Source organism: Bos taurus, chromosome 18, assembly GCF_002263795.3.
Source record: "Bos taurus isolate L1 Dominette 01449 registration number 42190680 breed Hereford chromosome 18, ARS-UCD2.0, whole genome shotgun sequence".
Lineage (NCBI taxonomy): Eukaryota > Metazoa > Chordata > Mammalia > Artiodactyla > Bovidae > Bos > Bos taurus.
The window spans coordinates 56,711,385-56,729,181 of record NC_037345.1 but is presented as its reverse complement, the minus strand read 5'-3'; the positions used below and the strand labels follow the sequence as shown (position 1 = coordinate 56,729,181).

Below are 17,797 nucleotides of genomic sequence, written 5' to 3'. Positions count from 1 at the left end.
TCGTCTAATTAAAGGGAGACGTGCCTCGGAGACATGGCTTAAAGTGTTTGCAATTTTTCACTTAGAGATTATATTTGTATGGGTGTCACTGGGAGGCAGGGGGCAGCACTGAGAAAGACTGGGAGGAGCCCTCCAAGTCACCCCTGTGGGCTGCACCCAGAGTAGGTAGTTCTGGACCTTCCTCAAGGGATTTCACCTCTGTGGGCCTCAGTTGTCTCCTCTGTGAAATGGAAATAACATAACTGACCCCCACCTGATAGGGCCAAAGTGAAGATTAACTCAGAGAATGCTTTCAAAGCATTTAACCCCGGTGCAATTGTCATTAATTGCTGCTTTGAAAAAATATTCATTAAGCACCTCGTTGATGCAAATTCTCTCTATATACTGACTGGCTTTTCAAATCTCTGGGTCCCTTAGGAAACGGGTCTTTTGTCTGTATTTTGGTGATGAGGAAACTGGAACTCAGAGCAAACAGGGCAAGGTCAAAAAGGTAGGAGCAGACCCAGGAAGAATTCGAGTCCAGGTCCTTGCTTCCACCTCCACAGCGGGCTCTGAGTCCCTGCCTCCCCTCCCAGCACCAGCCCTCAGAGCCCCTCCGCTGGGAGGACTGGAAGTCCTCTCCTGCGGAAAACTGAGGTGGGGAGTCGGGAGTCCTGCGTCCCCGAGGGAGGAGGGAACAGGAGAGGTGGATTCCTGCATCTGAGAATGGAGGGGGTTGGGAGCTCGGTACCCGGGGTCCTTGGAGAAGAAATGACCGGGGTCCCTGACTTCTCTAGGAGAGGAAGGGTTGGGGGCTGGAGCCCTTGGATCCTGGGGGGAGCAGAGGGTCCTGATCTCCGGTCTCTGTCTCCTCGGCGGTGGAAGTGCGCTGCGTCTCAGACGCCTCGGTCCGGGGAAAGCGCCCTCCTTCCTCTCTGCGGCCGCGCGATTTCGGCTAGAAAGCCGCAGGTTCGAAGGGGAAGAAGGAGGGGGTGAGAGGGGAGGAGCCGAGGACCTGCGACAGGGGCGGGGGGAGGAGCCGAGCTGGCACCGCGGCCGGCGCGCGGGGCTGCGGCGGCGGCGGCGGCGGCGGCGGCGGCGGCAGGGGCAGCTCCGGGTGAGTCCGCTCCTCCCCCTCCCCCTGCCAGAGCCCCCGCCCCAGCCCCATCCCCGGGGGCGGCCCGGGCGCATGGGGGCGCGGGTCGGGGCAGAGGTGCGCGGATCTCCGACCCGGGAGTGGGAGTGCTGCAGCGTCTCCAGGCTGCCCCGGGGGAGGGGCACGTGGTTCTGGAAGGGGGGGTCCCGAAACACCTGGGTGCACCCCAACCTCTCCCACCGATCCCCCGGGCGTGGGGATGGTTTACCCACTCCATGGCCCCTCTGGACTTCGGACTCCGCGGCTTCTCGAGGTCCCAGACATTATTCCTCTCCCCTGCAGCGCCTTGGGACCCCGGCATCTCATAACCGCCCCCCCCCCCACCTTCCAAAAAAATTCCCATCCTCTCTGCAGCCGGGAGAGGCACTAAGGACTCCAACTCCCATCAGTCCCTGCAGTGCCTGGTCTATGAAGCCGCAGCAACGCGAGCGCAAGGCCTGCCGGGAATTGTAGTCTTTAAGCTTAACGGGAGCTGGGGGCCCGAAGGTGGGAAGGGGGTGGCCGGACCTCCCGGGGGTCGCCTGGGGTCGAGAAGCTGGCCCGAGTAGGACAAGATGTGAGGCTCGGGCTGAGCTTTTTCTCACGGCCACGGCCCCCAGATCCGGCCCCCCCTCCCACCACCTGGTTCTTGGGGACAGTTCCGCAGCCCCTTATCCACCCTACAACCCCCATGGGCTACCGCCAGCCGCCGCCTCCGCTGCCATCCAGGACAAGGCAGGGATAAGCGCAGGTGAGTCTGACTATGCCCGTCTCAGAGTCCTGGCCTTCTGCAGCACCCCACAACACCTGTCCATCTGTGAGCCCTGATCTGTCCGTCCCTAATTTCCCCTGCACCCTCCTTCCAGTCTATCTCTGATGTCTAGCTCCAAACCATGTATCGCTACTCCCCCTTCTCCCCACAGCCACCTATTTCTCCCTGTCTTTTATGAACCACCCCCCCCCCAATCCAACCTTCCTTCTGCCCCCATGACTGTCTGCCCAGTCCTCCATCCACTGTATCCTTTTGTCCATCTGTGATTTCTGGCCATTGTTTTTCTGTCCTTTATTTCTACACCCCATCCATTCTCCTGTCTACTATTTGTCTCTCGAAGATATTTCAGTCCACTCTCTTGCCTGGCACTTATCACTGCCCGCTTGGTCCATCCATCTCTCACACTCCCTTGAATTACACCCAGCTTATTCTTTATGGCTTGTCCATCCCAAGTCTCAATCCTTGACTTTCCCTCCGTCTGTCTGTTCATCTGTCCCTCTCTTCCAGGCCCCAGTTTGCCCTTCCCATTATCTCTGTCTCCCCTCCCCTTATCTCTCCCTCTCTCAACTTGGTCCTTATCTCTGCATCCTTCACCTTCATCTCTCCACAGCCAGCATCAGACAACCATCTCCTATCTCTCTACCCCCATCCATCTCCTTCTCACTCTCCCTCTCCTCTCCTTGTCTACACCTTCCTGTTCCCTGGACCTCCCAAGCCCTTTCCCACCCTGGGCCATTGCTCACGTTCCTCACGCTGTTTTGAATGGTTTTCCTCACTCCAGCCCCAGTGCCCACTGTCCATGGCTGGCTCCGTCTCATCTTTCAGGTTTCAGGGAACTCCCCCGATGACCCACCTCCGGGTCCCTTTGTGACACATCCTTCTTTTAGGGCACTTCTCACAGTCTGAGGGCTGTGTGTTTATGTGTTTATGTGAGTGTGTTTGTTGATTTGTATGCTCCTTATGTCCTCTCATTGGACTGTGACACCAGGAAGCCAGGGACTGAGTGGGGCTTGTTCCCTGCTGGATCTGCAACAGCCCACACAGTGCCTCATGTGTAGTTGGTGCCCAGTGAATATCTGTTGTATGCGTGAAGGAGAAATGGCCGTTCCATTGTCTCTCCATTCCTAAATTCTGTCCCTGCATCTGTGCAACCCTAATCTTTGTCTCCTTGTCTGTCCAACCCTTTATTTGTGCATCCTGAATCTCTGCCCCTTGACTGGCCTTCCCAGTCTTTTCCTCCTTGTCCATTTCCTCCCAGTCTCTTCTCCCTTGTTCATTGCCCCCCCAATCTCCATCCCCTTGTCCCTCCACCCCCCAATCTCTGTCCCTTTGTCATTCCACTCCCAATCACTGCCCCTTGCCTATCCTCTTTCGTTCTCTTTCCACCCCTTATCCACCCCCTCTCTCTCCCCCATCCCATTCCCCATCTGTACCCTTGCCCAGCCCCTCCCAAGCACAGGACTCGCTGGCCACCATGTCAGGAGACTACGAGGATGACCTCTGCCGTCGGGCACTCATCCTGGTCTCAGACCTCTGTGCGCGGGTCCGAGATGCCGACACCAGTGACAGGTGCCAAGAGTTCAACGACCTTCGGATCAGAGGCTATCCCCGGGGCCCAGATGCAGGTCAGCACCCCCAGCCATGTTGGCCAGCCCTCTGCTTCCACCATAGGCAGAATTTTTAGAGATTTAGAGCAGCCTTGCTCGCTTCCTGTGCCTTGTGGAGCCAGTCCCTCTTAGAGTCTTGCTTCCATCCTGCCTGTTGCTGATCCCCCTTACCTCTAATCTAAGGAGAAAGAGCTATGTGGTCCATTTGACCCACGGCCTTTTGAGTTTTGCCCTGCGGGCCTCCTATCCACCCTCCCCACCCCCACTCCACTGCTGCACACACCCCCTTCAAATGTCTTTGTGCATCTCACATAGTGCTTAGAAGCTCAGGCTCTAAATCAGTCTGTCTGACTTGTCTGGGTTCAAATCCCATCTCCCCCACTTATTAAATGCATGGGTTCTTCTGTACCTCAGTTTCCTCATCTGGAAAATGGGAATAATAAAAGTGACTACTCCATGGAGCAGCTGAGAGACTCAAATGATATAACACATGTGACTTGCTAAGAACAAGCTGGGCACACAGTGGGCATTCCATAAATGTTGAAATATCCTTACTGAGCACCGATTGTGTGCCAGGCAGTAGGCAAGGTCCTTCACATATCTCATCAACTACTCATGATGACCCTTTGTGGTACATATAATCCCTATCTTCTCTTTTTTTAATTTTATTTTTAAATTTTTTAATTGAAGTACAGTTGATTTACAAAGATTCATGTATATGGCAAAGTGATTCAGATATAGGTAGATATTGATGCATATATTCTTTTTCAGATTCCTTTCCATTATATGTTATTATATGACACTGAATATAGTTATAATCCTTATTTTCAATGGGGGAAACTGAGGTTCAGATGGAGTGGTTGGTCCCCCAGCTAGCGAGCAGTAGGGTTCTGAGAGCTAGGGAATATCACAAGCGCATTCGTCCAGATGAGAAAACTTCACAAAGCAGGAGTTGGGACGTTAGAATGACGGTCACACTGGCTGAGCACCAGGGCGGGGCTCAGCATCTTAAGTGCAGGGTGTCCAGGGGCTGGTGATAAGGGATGAGGCCCAGAGAGCTGCAGCAGCTCACTCGGGGTCTCACCGTCTGTATGCAGAAGAGCCCGACTGTGACCCCAGGAAGTCTAGCACACTACTGCAATTTGGCAAGCTGGGGGTGGGGTGTCTCAGGACCACCCTCAAATTCAGTGATTCCTAGGACTTTGACTTGGAGAGAGTCTGAGTCAGGCTAACAGTGGGGGATGGCATCTGTCCAACTTTTCTCCCCCTCCTCTTCCAAAACGACCCCTTTTGCTTAGTTCTTCCCATGTTCAGAAGGCTGGTTTCTAACAGGCCCTTGCTCTGGTTTCTAACAGGCCCCCAGAACTCTAAGTAGGTGCTGATCATTCCGAAAACGGACACCCTAAGGGGCTGGAGTGGGGTGGGAAACTCAGAGTCCTGCCGCTGCCTGCACTGTGGCCCTGCAGGGTCACTTCCTGTCTCTCTGAGCCTCAGTTGCCTTATCCGTAATATAGGATCACTCACCCTCAGGTGGTATAGTGTCATGAGGATGAACATCAGGGGCCACTGACTTAGATCCACTGGGCAGTTCAGGACTGAAGCGCATCCCCTTGTCACCAAGGCTCCCTGAACGGACAGGACACAGCGCTTCCACCCTGCTGTCCTTGATGCCAATGCTTGGTGACCTGCTCCTCCCCCGTGCACCCCATAACCCACCGCCTGTACAGAGCAGGAATTTCCCTTTGTGATCCACTTCATGGACACCCAAGAGTCAACCCCCAAACAAACTCACATTTCCTGGAAAAACCCTACTCCTGGCACCACTTACTGAACGAAGCTTCAGTTCAAGATCTGGGCTGTCCCGGGTTTCTCTGAAAGGCATATCAGCACACAGCAAGCATTCAGAGTGTGTTAGCGGTGGGGGTGACAGTGCTGGATGCAGATGGCAGTACTAGGATTTATCATCCTAACAAAAAGTCTGCCATTCGTGAATGAACCGCCAGTGAACCGCCAGTGGGTTCAATGAACCCAATGAACCGCCATTCACTGGGAAACACTGAATTGTGGTAGCCCAGTGGTGAAGTCGGTGGGCTCCGGAGCCAGGCGCTCCGGACTCAGATTCTGCCTCCTCCACTCCATCTACAGGACTTCGTGTCTGTGGTAACTTCATGTCTCTAGGTCTCAGTTTCCTTTTGTGAAAAGTACTAATGGGCATAATCATGTTGCCAAGCTCCTAGGGTGCCCGTGAGGCATAAGGAAGCTAATGTCTATAAAGCACAGTAACCTCTCAAGAAATGCTTGCTATTATCTTCCCCAGCTTCCTCTGCGAGCCATTCACTCCCTTCATTCTTTAAAACTGCTATGACAGGCAGAACAGAGTTTTCCCCATTGGACAAATGGAGCAGGTCAAGCTCAGAGAGGTGAAGATATATTCCGAAAGCCACACTGTGAGCTGGAATTTGAACCCTGACCTATCTAACTGTGCCATGCAGTCTCCCCTCTCTTTGATCACCTCTGAGCATTTGGGGGAAGCTTGGTTCTAAATTGGAGGATGTACCCACTTATAGGAGAGGCAATGCGATCAAGAGGATAAAAAAGGATGAAATCTGAAGACAGGCTGCTGGTTCCAATCCCAGATCTGTCATGGACTAGCTGTGTAGCCTTAGACAAGTCACCCAAACTCTCAGTTTCCCTGTCTTTAAAATGGGTAGATGGAGACACTGACGTTGCGTAGCCGTGGAGTCTACACTGAGTAGTATGTGTAACGTGTTTAGGACGCTGAGAGGCCAACACTGAAACTTAGCTTTTTGGGGGAGAGCAGCGGGAGGCTAAATTCCGACCCCACCCTGACCCCTGACCTTTGTCCTCACTCTCTCCAGACATCTCCGTGAGCCTGCTGTCGGTCATCGTGACGTTCTGTGGCATTGTCCTTCTGGGTGTCTCCCTCTTCGTGTCGTGGAAGCTGTGCTGGGTGCCCTGGCGGGACAAGGGAGGCTCAACCGTGGGCGGTGGTCCCTTGCGCAAAGACCTAGGCCCCGGGGTCGGGCTGGCAGGCCTGGTAGGCGGTGGCGGGCACCACCTGGGGGCCGGCTTGGGTGGCCATCCCCTGCTGGGGGGCCCGCACCACCATGCCCACACGGCCCACCATCCGCCCTTCGCTGAGCTGCTGGAGCCGGGCAGCCTAGGGGGGTCTGACCCCCCTGAGCCCTCTTACTTGGACATGGACTCCTACCCAGAGGCCGCAGCTGCTGCAGTAGCCGCGGGGGTCAAACCGAGCCAGACATCTCCCGAGCTGCCCTCCGAGGGCGGGGCAGGCTCGGGGCTGCTCCTGCTGCCCCCCAGTGGTGGGGGCCTGCCCAGTGCCCAGTCGCATCAGCAGGTCACAAGCCTGGCACCCACCACCAGGTGAGACAGGCCACCAGGCTGGGGGCCCACTCTGAACTTCCTTTCCTCTTTAGTGTTGCCTTCCCATCTGCGGCGCTCCTGAGTCCTGGGAAAGGAGGGAGCTTGGGGCATGGAGTCCTGGTTCCTGGAGAAAGACGAGGCTGGGGACCCAGACTCCTGAGTTTGAGGGAGGAGGGGGCTAGAGCTCTGAGCTCTTAAAACCAGCAGGAGGAAGATAGGGACAGGACTCAGAGATCAGGAAGGTGGGAGAGAATGGAGATTAGACCCCCGATTCCCTGCAGCACAGAGCAATTCATCACTGGTGGGACCTGCAGTTCACTGATCCACTGATCCTGATCCTATGCATGCATATTGAGTGCCTAATATGACCGAGACCTGAGCTGGGTGTTGGGAAAAAGTAGAGGTGAGCACTGCACACAGACCCTCATGCCACTCCCAGTCCAGGGGAAGTGGGTCCCCAGACCAGCTTGTCCTGAGCCAGCCAGGCCAGGGCTGCAGAAAGGCAACCTAGGGGACACGGCGGGGACCGGATCACACAGGGTCTTGGATGCCAGATTGAGGGTCTGGAACGTTGTCCTGGGATGCTGGGGAGCCACGGAAGGCTTGAGCAGAGGAGGTCAGCTCTGGGTATAGAAAGACCTCTCTGGGGCCACACAGGGGACAGACTGGACGCCGAGAGTCCAGGCAGGAGAGGACAAGCCTGCGCTGAGATCACGGGGCGGCGGAGGCAGAGATGAGCTAGAGAGAGTCAGGGGGCAGTGAGTTGGGGATGGAACCGGGGCCTGACGGCTGTGGGTAGGAGGGGGTCGGAGGAGGTAAGGACAGCACCCAGGGGTCTGGCCTGGTGATTGGGTGGATGGTGGCACTGTCAGAGGACCTAGGAAGAGGGGAGGGTTTGAGGGAGACCCTGAGCTTATCTGGGTCTTGTTGAACGGGAGGGACCTGGGGGAGCATCTGGGGGAAACTGCCTTCTAGAAGGACTGTCTCAGGCCCCAGAGGTTCATCGGTGGTTCTCCTCCAGGTAGGGGCTGGTCAGGGGCTCATGGAAAATGTAGTCTGAGGTCTCTGGGGAAGCCCTCCAGAGGTTGATGGATACACTGGTTATGAAGAAACTGAGGCTCAGAGGGTGTTAATGACCTGCTCAAAGTCACTCTGGGAGCACTGATCAGTAGCTGGAGGCATCTCACCCCGCATCCCTTTTCATGGCTCCGTGCTCCCGACCCCCCTGCTTCTCCCAGCCCCATGCCTGCCTCTCAGTGCATCTGGCACTGCCCTGTCCAGTCATCACTAGGGGCCCCACCACATGGACTTCACCATGGGTGCAGTGGTTCATGCAGGAAAGGATGGATGAGCAGGGACCGTGGGGGTGGGAAAATTCAGGAGACGGGAGGGAAAGGGTTTGAGGGGAGAGAGGAGGTGAGGATGGCCCCAGGTATCTGTCCTGCAGGCTGAGGTGGATCGTAGGGGGCTGGGAGAGGGAGTGGGTTGGGGAGAAGGGAGCGAGCCCAGTGGGGAACACAAGAGGTATGTGGTGTCTCATGGGGCTGGGAGGCTGAACCTGGCTAGAGCCCAGGAGACACACTTAGCAGACAGAGGCTGCTGGTGGTCGTGGAAACCTGGGGCACAGATGAGCTTGTCCAGGGAAAGCATATGGGTGAGAAGGGAAGATGATGGCCAAGATGGTTAAGGATGGAGCTGTGGGCTTCCATAGTGTTCCACAAGCACAGAAAAGACAGTTGAGAGAGAAAGAACAGGCCAGGGGGAGCAATGGCCAGGTGGGAGAGGGTGAGGATGGGCCAGGGAAATTTGGAGAAGGGCAGATGGGGGTCGGATGGTCTGGGCTGTGTGAAGCCCCTGGGCTCCACAGAGAAGTTATTCAGGGTCACTCCTGGAGGTCAGATGGAAGCTTTGAGAGGCTGGTGAGAGCCCAGGTCTGGGGTGGAGCTAGCTTAGAGAAGGGGATGGCCACCCCCCGCCCCCCGTACAGATGGGGAAACTGAGGCTCAGAGGATTCAAGCGCCCTGCCCAAGGTCACAGTGGGCAGAGGTGGGGGTCTGTGGGCGCCTGGCTGTGGGGCTTGAGGAGAAGGCCGGGAAGGGCCCCCCAGGTTTTCAGGTGCAGTCAGAGATCAGAGCCACTGACTCCATCTGTCTTCCTCACCCCCTACAGGTACCCCGCCCTACCCCGGCCCCTCACCCAGCAGACCCTGACCCCACAGCCGGACCCGGGCAGTGAGGAGCGGCCGCCCGCCCTAACCTTACCCCTGCCGGGCGGAGAAGAAAAGGCCAAGCTCATCGGACAGATCAAGCCGGAGCTGTACCAGGGGACTGGACCCGGTGGCCGGCGGGGCGGCGGGGCCCCTGGCTCTGGGGAGGCCGGCGCGGGGGCGCCCTGTGGCCGCATCAGCTTCGCCCTGCGGTATCTCTACGGCTCCGACCAGCTGGTGGTGCGGATCCTGCAGGCCTTGGACCTCCCGGCCAAGGACTCCAATGGCTTCTCAGATCCCTACGTCAAGATCTACCTGCTGCCTGACCGCAAGAAGAAGTTTCAGACCAAGGTCTGGAGTGGAGGGCTGGACATCCGGGTCCCAGGGAGGGAGGGGCGGGGTCCGAGGGAGGAGGGGCCGGTGGGCATGGTGTCTGAATCCCTTCCTCGCCCGCCCCCTGCAGGTGCACAGGAAGACCCTGAACCCCGTCTTCAATGAGACGTTTCAGTTCTCGGTGCCGCTGGCTGAGTTGGCGCAGCGCAAACTGCACTTCAGCGTCTATGACTTTGACCGCTTCTCCCGGCACGATCTCATCGGCCAGGTGGTGCTGGACAACCTCCTGGAGCTGGCCGAGCAGCCCCCCGACCGCCCGCTGTGGAGGGACATCGTGGAGGGCGGCTCGGTCAGTGGCTCCCGCACCCCCTTCCCCAGGGGACCCAGGACCCCTCAGCTTGCCATCTCCTTGCCCCGCCTACTACTTCACACCCTCATAACTCCTGGATCCTGGAGTTTTCAACTTTATTTTACTGAAAGTTCTGCAAACGTACAAGCAGGAATGGAGAATGGTATAATGGGCTCCCGCTCCCCTTCTGCACTTAGTTAAATATTAACATCAGAACCAGGCTCCAGATTTCCCAACTTCTGATCCCACTTTGACATCTGATGGTAACCATGAAGAAAACTATAACAGACATCACCCGTTTTATCAAAACTCCAGGCTGTGACCCCATGACTTCTGCCCTCTGACCCCGGATTCCTGACCCTTCAATTTCCCAAGCCTAGAGTTCCCAGCTTTTGTTTGTTAAACTTCCTTCCCCTTTACAACCTCCTCATTTTTCAATTCCCAGTCTTCCTGAGACGCCTCCCCCAGCCCCTCTGATCTCTAAACATTTTGTTTCAAAGCCCTGACCCTCAAGCTCTCTAATTTAATCGAATCCTCTGTGTCTTCATGGTCTCCACCGGAACCCTGATAGTGTGATTCGCTAGAGCCTCACACTGGAATCCCCAATGTCCTGACATCTCCCCAGTGCCCCCGACATCCCCACTGGCCCCTTCCTCCTGTCTTACAGCCTCGTTCTCCTGTACATCCAATCCTTCCCCGAACCCAGTTCCTAGGTCTTTGTTTGGGTGTCCCGACCCCTTCCGCACCCCGAACTTCGCACCCTCCCAACTCCTCAGCCCTCTCAGTTCCAGTCCGTGGATTTCCCAACATTCCAGCTCTCTGTTGATCTGGGGAAGCTGTGTGTGAGTGGGGAGGGGTGTAAGCCCTGTCCTCATATCTTGAGAGGGCTGGTTTTGCTCATATCTTGAGAGGGCTGGTTTTGCCCACCCGATGGCCTGACTCAAGCTCCTTCCCGTCTCTGAGCCTCCATTTTCCCATACATACAAGGACACGGTTGAACCAGGCATGTGTGGCTCTTCCTAAGGTCCCCTTCACCTGGGGGGACCACAGCCCGCTTGCTCTGTCCCCCAAGCTCAGGCTCTGAGAACTACCTGACTAGTTGTAGGGTCCTGACCCTGCTCCCTGTTGTTCCCCGAGGCCACCCTGCTCAAGGGCTCCCTTCTGCATCCATCCTTGTCTCCTGCATCACCTCACATTTTCTCTTCTCCTCCTGATCGCTCCAGGCCTAGGTGGTCACACAGGGGCCAGCATCATGGGGACGCCTGGGGGGAGTCTTTGCACAGGGCGGCAGGGAGTCTGGGAGCATGTGGGAAGAGGTGACAGCTAAGCTGAGGCTTGATGACTGAGAAGCGACAGGGAGGGTGGGTATTCTTGCTGAGGACACAGCCGGGGCAGAGCCTCAGGGGAGCCAGTGGGGAGTCTAGGGACCTGGGCTCTGGCTTCGTGGGTTGGGGGTGAGGCACTGAGATGAGGCTGAAGACCAGGGCAGCCAGGGCGTAGGGCCCCTAGCCCTGGCCGCGGCTCCAGGTCCTTCTGCGTGTGTCGAGGCAGGAGATCTGCCTCCCTGTAACCTCATGCTGGCTCTTGTCTGTCTCCTGCCCCAAGATTGACCTCTCTGTGTGTCTTTTCTCACCTCTCTAGACCTCTATCCCACCTCTCTGGATCTCTGTCCCTTCTCCATGTAGGTCTCTGCCTCTATTCCTCTCTCTCCTCCTGCACCCCCCTCCCCCACCTTTTCCCCTCCCCTCTCATTCTGGGTCTCTGTCACTCGCTGGGTCTCCATATGTGTTAGTCATTTCAGTCGTGTCGGACTCTTTGCAACCCCATGGACTGTAGCCCACGAGGCTCCTCTGTCCATGGGATTCTCCAGGCAGGAATACGGGAGTGGGTTGCCATTCCCTTCTCCAGGGGATCTTCCCGACCCAGGGAAGCCGAGTCTCCTGCATTGCAGGCAGATTCTTTACTGTCTGCACCAGGGATTGCCACACCAACCCCCGGCCCGCCCCACTCTGCTCTGGGTCTTTCTGACTCTAGAATTCTGTGGATCTGTCGTTCTGACTCTCTCTGGGCGTTTGCATCTCTGTCTCAGCCGATTTCTCACAGTGTTCTCTCTGCCTCCCTCTTTCTGTCCTTCTCCCCCCACCCACGCCTCTTCCAGTTTTCCCCGCAGAACAAATAGGCTTTGACGGTGGTGGGCCGCTGTGGCCGGGGAGTTTACCAGGTTTTGGCCCGGAGTCAGATTGTTAAGTGGATCGGAAACCTGAGCCCTGGAAATCGGGCAGGAGAGCTGGAGGCTGGAGATGGGGAAGTCAGGGAGAGGCTGGGGGGAAGGCTGAGACAGAGCACCGCTGGCCCCCTTTCCCCACTGCAGGAAAAGGCAGATCTTGGGGAGCTCAACTTCTCACTCTGCTACCTCCCCACGGCCGGCCGCCTCACCGTGACTATCATCAAAGCCTCTAACCTCAAAGCGATGGACCTCACCGGCTTCTCAGGTGGGTTCCGGAAAGGCGCCGGCTTCTGAGGGGCGGGGAGGGGGTGAGACTCCTGGGTCTGAGCGAGGAGGGGGCTGGAAGCCCAGACTCCACAGAGTCCTGAGAGAGGAGGGGAGGGGGTCCAGACCCCCTAAGTCTGGGAGAAGAGAGTCTGGGATCTGGGCTTCCTGGATCTGAGGGGCTAGGAGAGAAAAGGTTGGGGAACCAAACGCTTGTGTTTGGGAGAAAGGTCTGGGGTCCGTGATGGGGTCCGAGGGCCGAAGACCCGGTTCAGCGCCCTCCCTTCACACCCGCCCCCAGACCCCTATGTGAAGGCCTCTCTGATCAGCGAGGGGCGGCGTCTGAAGAAGCGGAAAACCTCCATCAAGAAGAACACGCTGAACCCCACGTACAACGAGGCGCTGGTGTTCGACGTGGCCCCTGAGAGCGTGGAGAACGTGGGGCTCAGCATCGCGGTGGTGGACTACGACTGGTGAGGCGGGGGGCGGGGTGAGAGCGGGGAGTGGAGCCCGGCCTGCCGGCCTCTGGGGTGCTCACCGGCCCCCACCCGTGACCTCCAGCATCGGGCACAACGAGGTGATCGGCGTGTGCCGCGTGGGTCCCGACGCCGCCGACCCCCACGGCCGCGAGCACTGGGCCGAGATGCTGGCCAACCCACGCAAGCCCGTGGAGCACTGGCATCAGCTGGTGGAGGTGAGTGCGGCACCACGCTCCCCTTCATTCGCGCAACCCCTCATGTCTTTGTGGGCTGCTCAGTCACAGGTTCGAATCCCCGCTCTGCCCTCTTTAGCGGTATGACTTAGAGCAAGTTCCTTGATCTCTCTGTGCCACCAGTTTCCCCAGCTGGGAAATGGGGCCGTTAGAAGCGTCTATTGTTAGGACAGATGTGAAGATGCAGTGAGTTAATGCAGGACTAAGTGTCCGCCTCTCAGTAAATAGTCAGCTACTCTTATTATTATTACCCATGATATGAAGTCCCAAATAAAAGGGGAAAAAAAAACCTCGATGATAAAATAGAGCAGGGCTTTCTTCATTTGTTATTTAAAGCAGCCTGTGAAAATTGGTGGACTGTGGTTTACTGGGTAAGGATCAACAATTTTTCTTTTGAAATGAATAAGAAAATAAAATTGAAATAGAACAGAACAGAAATTTTCACAGGGCAGGAAACCAAGGATTGTGGTATTAATTTATTTTTTCTCTGGGGGTTGCGGTCCAAAATGTTTGAGAGTCTGGGGGGGGGGAAGGGAATCTGGAGGGGAGTTGGGGGGGTGCCCTTTCAATTAGGGAGTCCAGGAGGGCTTCTCGGCAGAGGCATAGAGGTTGAGAAGAAATGGCTTAGGTAAAGAAGCTTGTAGGAAGAGGGTAAGGCTGCCAGTTCCTCCAAATCATCTAGAAGAGGGGCGTCAGTGGTGAGCCTGGAGCAGAGAAAGAAGGGGATGGGAAGACCCCAGGAGGCCTTGGGGGTCACGGGAGAACCAGCTTGACAATTTTTAAATTAAAAATTTAAGATCACTTAAGGTCCTTAATTGGTCAAGAGAAATTTTCAAGCATTCTCTCATTTGAATCCAAGAAAAGCAAAGAAGTAACTTTCAAAACTATTGATGACTACTGTCACTAAAGCCAAGAAAGTAAGAGGATACTAAATTCTTACAGGGTAAAATTAAAACATTTAAGATAGTATGAATTTCAGTACACTTACTCTTTTTTTTTTTTTCCAATATTTTCCCAACTAGTTTAATATTCCAGGGGGGGCGGGCGGGAGACAAAAAATACAAAAAAATTGAGTACATATTTCTCCTTTTGTCTTTGGTTCCTGAGCCTAGAAACTGGCCTTTACTGACAATTTAAATAAATTTCAATTTTAAATAAAACAAGTTTTCTTTAAGATGGCACTGGACTAGCTTTTACTTAAAATTTATATTTTGCTCATCATGGACTCTTTTTGCATTGATTTTGATTTTTTTTTTTTAAGATGGTATTACAATAGCATTTATCTGGATTGCTGAGTTTGGGTGTACCTTGCATTTTACACCTGGATTCAGTTCCTCACTTGGAACTGACTAGTGTGGCCTTGCTTTGAAGTTTTCTCTGGGGTTGGAGTGGGGAGGGATGTAAAGGGCTGAGCGCAGAACTCAGAAGTGAGTTTTGAAAAGGCTGATTATACTTAGCTGAACAGATGGCAGCTCTCCCTCCTTTTATCACTTACTCTTCTTCTAATTCACTCACTCGTTTATTCACAAACTTCTCTGGCAGCTCCTGTGAGCCACGCTCGCCGTACTCCTCAGTGGAGAGGAGCTGAACCCTGGCAGAGTCTGGCCGTGACCTTGACTTTCAGCCAATGATGTTCTGTGGCTGATCCTGACCATTCTCTAGCTCAGCCCTCCCATGGCTCCCCAGCACTCTCAGGACTGGGTTTCAGCTTCTTGGGGGCTGTGCAGGGTCTTCCCTATCACCCCAGTGGCCTCATCATCTCTTCTCACATTTCCAGTGATGTCTTCTTCGTGCCTCTGTTTTCTCATCTGTAGAATGGGACTGTAGTACCACTTGCCCCATCACTTCAGAGCTGGGCAAAAAAGAGAACTATAAATGATGAAAACAGGTGTGATGTCTTATTAGGTTCATTACTAGCCACTGTTTTGCCTCTGTCCCCTCCTCCTGAGCCTTCTGGATTTCCCCCTTCAGGAAAAGACTTTGACCAGCTTCACAAAAGGCAGCAAAGGATTGTCAGAGAAAGAGAACTCAGAGTGAGAGGTAAGGAACCCAGACCAGGGGTGGGAGGGGCTGGATACCCAAGTCAGGATGGAGGGACATAGCACTGGGATTCCTGGGTCCATGGGGTGTTTGACGGTCATGACCAGCCAGGTCCTGGGCTGGCTGTCCACCATCACTAATGTTTCCTTGCTGCCCGGTCCTGCAGGTCTGGCCAAGGCTTGGAATCAGACCAGGCCCCCTGAGGACCCCATTCCTTCCTGCCCGGACTGTGAATTCATCTCCTCGAAGCCATAACGTCCGAGCTGCGTGGTGCGAGGCAGCCCTGGGCCTGCCCATCCTTCTACCCCTGGAGGCTTGGGGGTGGTGGGAGGCAGGCGGGCCCAGCTCCCTGTTTCAGGGTGGGGGGCATTCAGTCTCCACTGTGTCTGTCTTCCCTCCCCGGGGTTCCCCATCCAGGTGAGGGGCCATGCATGTCTGGGGGATCCCTGTCCCCCCAAAACCTCTGTCTGTCTGTCGTCTGTCTCTTTGCTGTTTGTACAAGACTTAGTGTCCTAACCCTCGTGCTGGCTGTGAATGTCAACGGACCAATCTCCCATGTTCCCCTAGACACGCACACGCCCGTGTCCACCCTTTCTGTTCACCACACCCTGAGTCTGGCCGATTCCCCCCACTGCTGCTGCTATCAACTCCAGAATAAACACATACTTTGGGTCTCACTCCATCTGGGGCTCCTGTCCTTTCTGGGACTGGGAAGCTGGGTTGGAACATCTCGGCTCTGCATTCAAACAAATGTTTCATTCACTGGCAGAGTGACCTTTGGCAACTTAACTGATTTCTCTGAACTTTCTTTTTTTTTTTCTCTGAACTTTTCTAAATTTCACATTGGCCAGGACCACTGTAATCATAGGACACAAAATGCAACCCAGACTATTGTAAGCCACAAGCAGAAATGAAGGACCTTCATGGAAGCCTGAGAGTACAGAAGAACTTCAGGCAGGTTGGACCCAGGTGTTTGAGAGATTCTGCTTTGTCCTTGATTGACTTCGTTCTCAGGCAGACCTTTGCAATGGTAACAAATGGTCATTTGGAACTGCAGGCTTATAATGCTGAAGCTGTTATAATGCCTTCAGCTGAAGAAAACAGAATACCCAACAGAGAGAACTGAAATGGTAGAGATTTCTTTTGCTCATCTAACATTTTAAAGACACAAAATGAGCCCAGGGTTAGCTCAGCGGCTCAGTGTCAGGCACTAAGTTGGCATCTCTGAGAATAGTTTGCTTTCCCCGCATGGGTACAAACTGTCTGGAACGGTACCACGCATCCTGTTCTCAGACAGTGACATCTAAAGCAGAAAATGTGGACAAGGGCCTCTCCCTTATGTGTTTGACATTTTTATTTTCTCCCTAGAAGAGTTCTCCTTTCTCATTTGCCAGACTGGGTTCTAGGGGGCCAGACTGGGTTGCAATGCAGTCTGAAAAGTGAGCATCTGTCATTTCTAGTCTATATCGTGGGGTGTGGGCTTTGCCAGCAAGAAAGCATGGAAAGGGGAATGGTTGTTAGGTAGGAAATTAACAGGACCTGCTGCAGTTGCGGAAAATTAGGAAACAAAATTAGGATATTCCCTTTCTCTCTCTCTCTGCATCCATATCCTTCAGGAAAAGGAGTCTGATTGGCCCTCCTCAGATCTTAAATGACCACGTCCAGCTAAGCAACTGTCCAGTTGGCAAGCTTGCTCTTGCCCATCCCCCTACACCCACCCTCACCATAGCTGACTCCTCCCCTCCCCATCCTACCCAGATTGGATCAGACTCCCTCAGGAACCCGACCCTTCTTGCCCAGGGGTGAATTCATCTCCTGAAGTCATAACATTCTTTAGTGGAGAAAGCAGGGGTTCCCTTAATTGACAGCCCCAACAGAATGACACAGCAGGGGACAGTCCTTCAAACTAGCCAGAGTCCACTCCATGACTAGTTTACATTAATTCATACCCCCTTGTCCGTACACACCACTTCAAAAAATTCGACCATGAAAAAAAGTAATACAGATCCTGTATTTGTTGACGTGGGGTGCCATAACAAATTACCACAAGCCGGCTAGCTGAGAACGACAGAAGTGTATTCTCTGAGAGTTCTAGAGACTAGAAGTCTGAAGTCAAGATGTCAGCAGGGTCCGTTCCTTCTGAGACTCTGGAAGAGAATTTCATGCTTCGTGCCATGCCTCTCACCCGGCTCCTGGTAACTGTCTGAAATCCTTGGTGTTCCTGTAGATGTATCGCTCCACTCTGCTTCCTGTCTTCACACCACCTGGTCCCGTGCATATCTCATACTTACCTCTTCCTTTCCGGTTCTCTCTCTTTTAAAGCACATAGCACACTGATTTTTTTTTTTAATCGTAGTCTGACTAGGAGTACATGAACTCTTTTTTCTTGAGCATTGAGCAGCACTTTTCAAACCCTAATAAATGTTAAGGTTAGAAAGGTGCGATAATGTTCAGCTTAAAGGTAAATAAGCAGGGTGACAATATACAGCCTTGACGTACTCCTTTTCCTATTTGGAACCAGTGTGTTGTTCCATGTCCAGTTCTAACTGTTGCTTCCTGACCTGCATACAGATTTCTCAGGAGGCAGGTCAGGTGGTCTGATATTCCCATCTCTTTCAGAATTTTCCACAGTTTGTTGTGATCCACACAGTCAAAGGCTTTGGCACAGTCAGTAAAGCAGAAATAGATATGCCAGCAAATATGCCAGCAAATTTGGAAAACTCAGCAGTGGCCACAGGACTGGAAAAGGTCAGTTTTCATTCCAATCC

The 17,797-nt window shown here is 54.3% G+C and overlaps 1 protein-coding gene across 2 annotated transcripts; it reads left to right on the top strand.

The window, feature by feature from the left end:
* The first annotated feature begins 1,024 nt into the window (after positions 1-1,024).
* On the top strand, positions 1,025-15,711 carry SYT3 (synaptotagmin 3). Of its 2 annotated transcripts, XM_005219318.4 has the most exons (11): positions 1,025-1,096; positions 1,735-1,865; positions 3,330-3,511; positions 6,373-6,898; positions 9,068-9,455; positions 9,568-9,786; positions 12,158-12,278; positions 12,579-12,750; positions 12,839-12,971; positions 14,961-15,029; positions 15,196-15,711. In XM_005219318.4, exons 3-10 carry the CDS (start codon positions 3,361-3,363, stop codon positions 15,024-15,026), a joined length of 1,776 nt encoding a protein of 591 aa, XP_005219375.1. In that variant the 5' UTR covers positions 1,025-1,096; positions 1,735-1,865; positions 3,330-3,360; the 3' UTR covers positions 15,027-15,029; positions 15,196-15,711. The 2 variants fall into 2 exon arrangements, with proteins under 2 accessions (XP_005219375.1, NP_001178962.2); NM_001192033.3 differs by lacking the exons at positions 1,025-1,096; positions 1,735-1,865 and having other exon boundaries at positions 3,361-3,511; positions 15,196-15,689.
* The last annotated feature ends 2,086 nt before the right edge of the window (positions 15,712-17,797 follow it).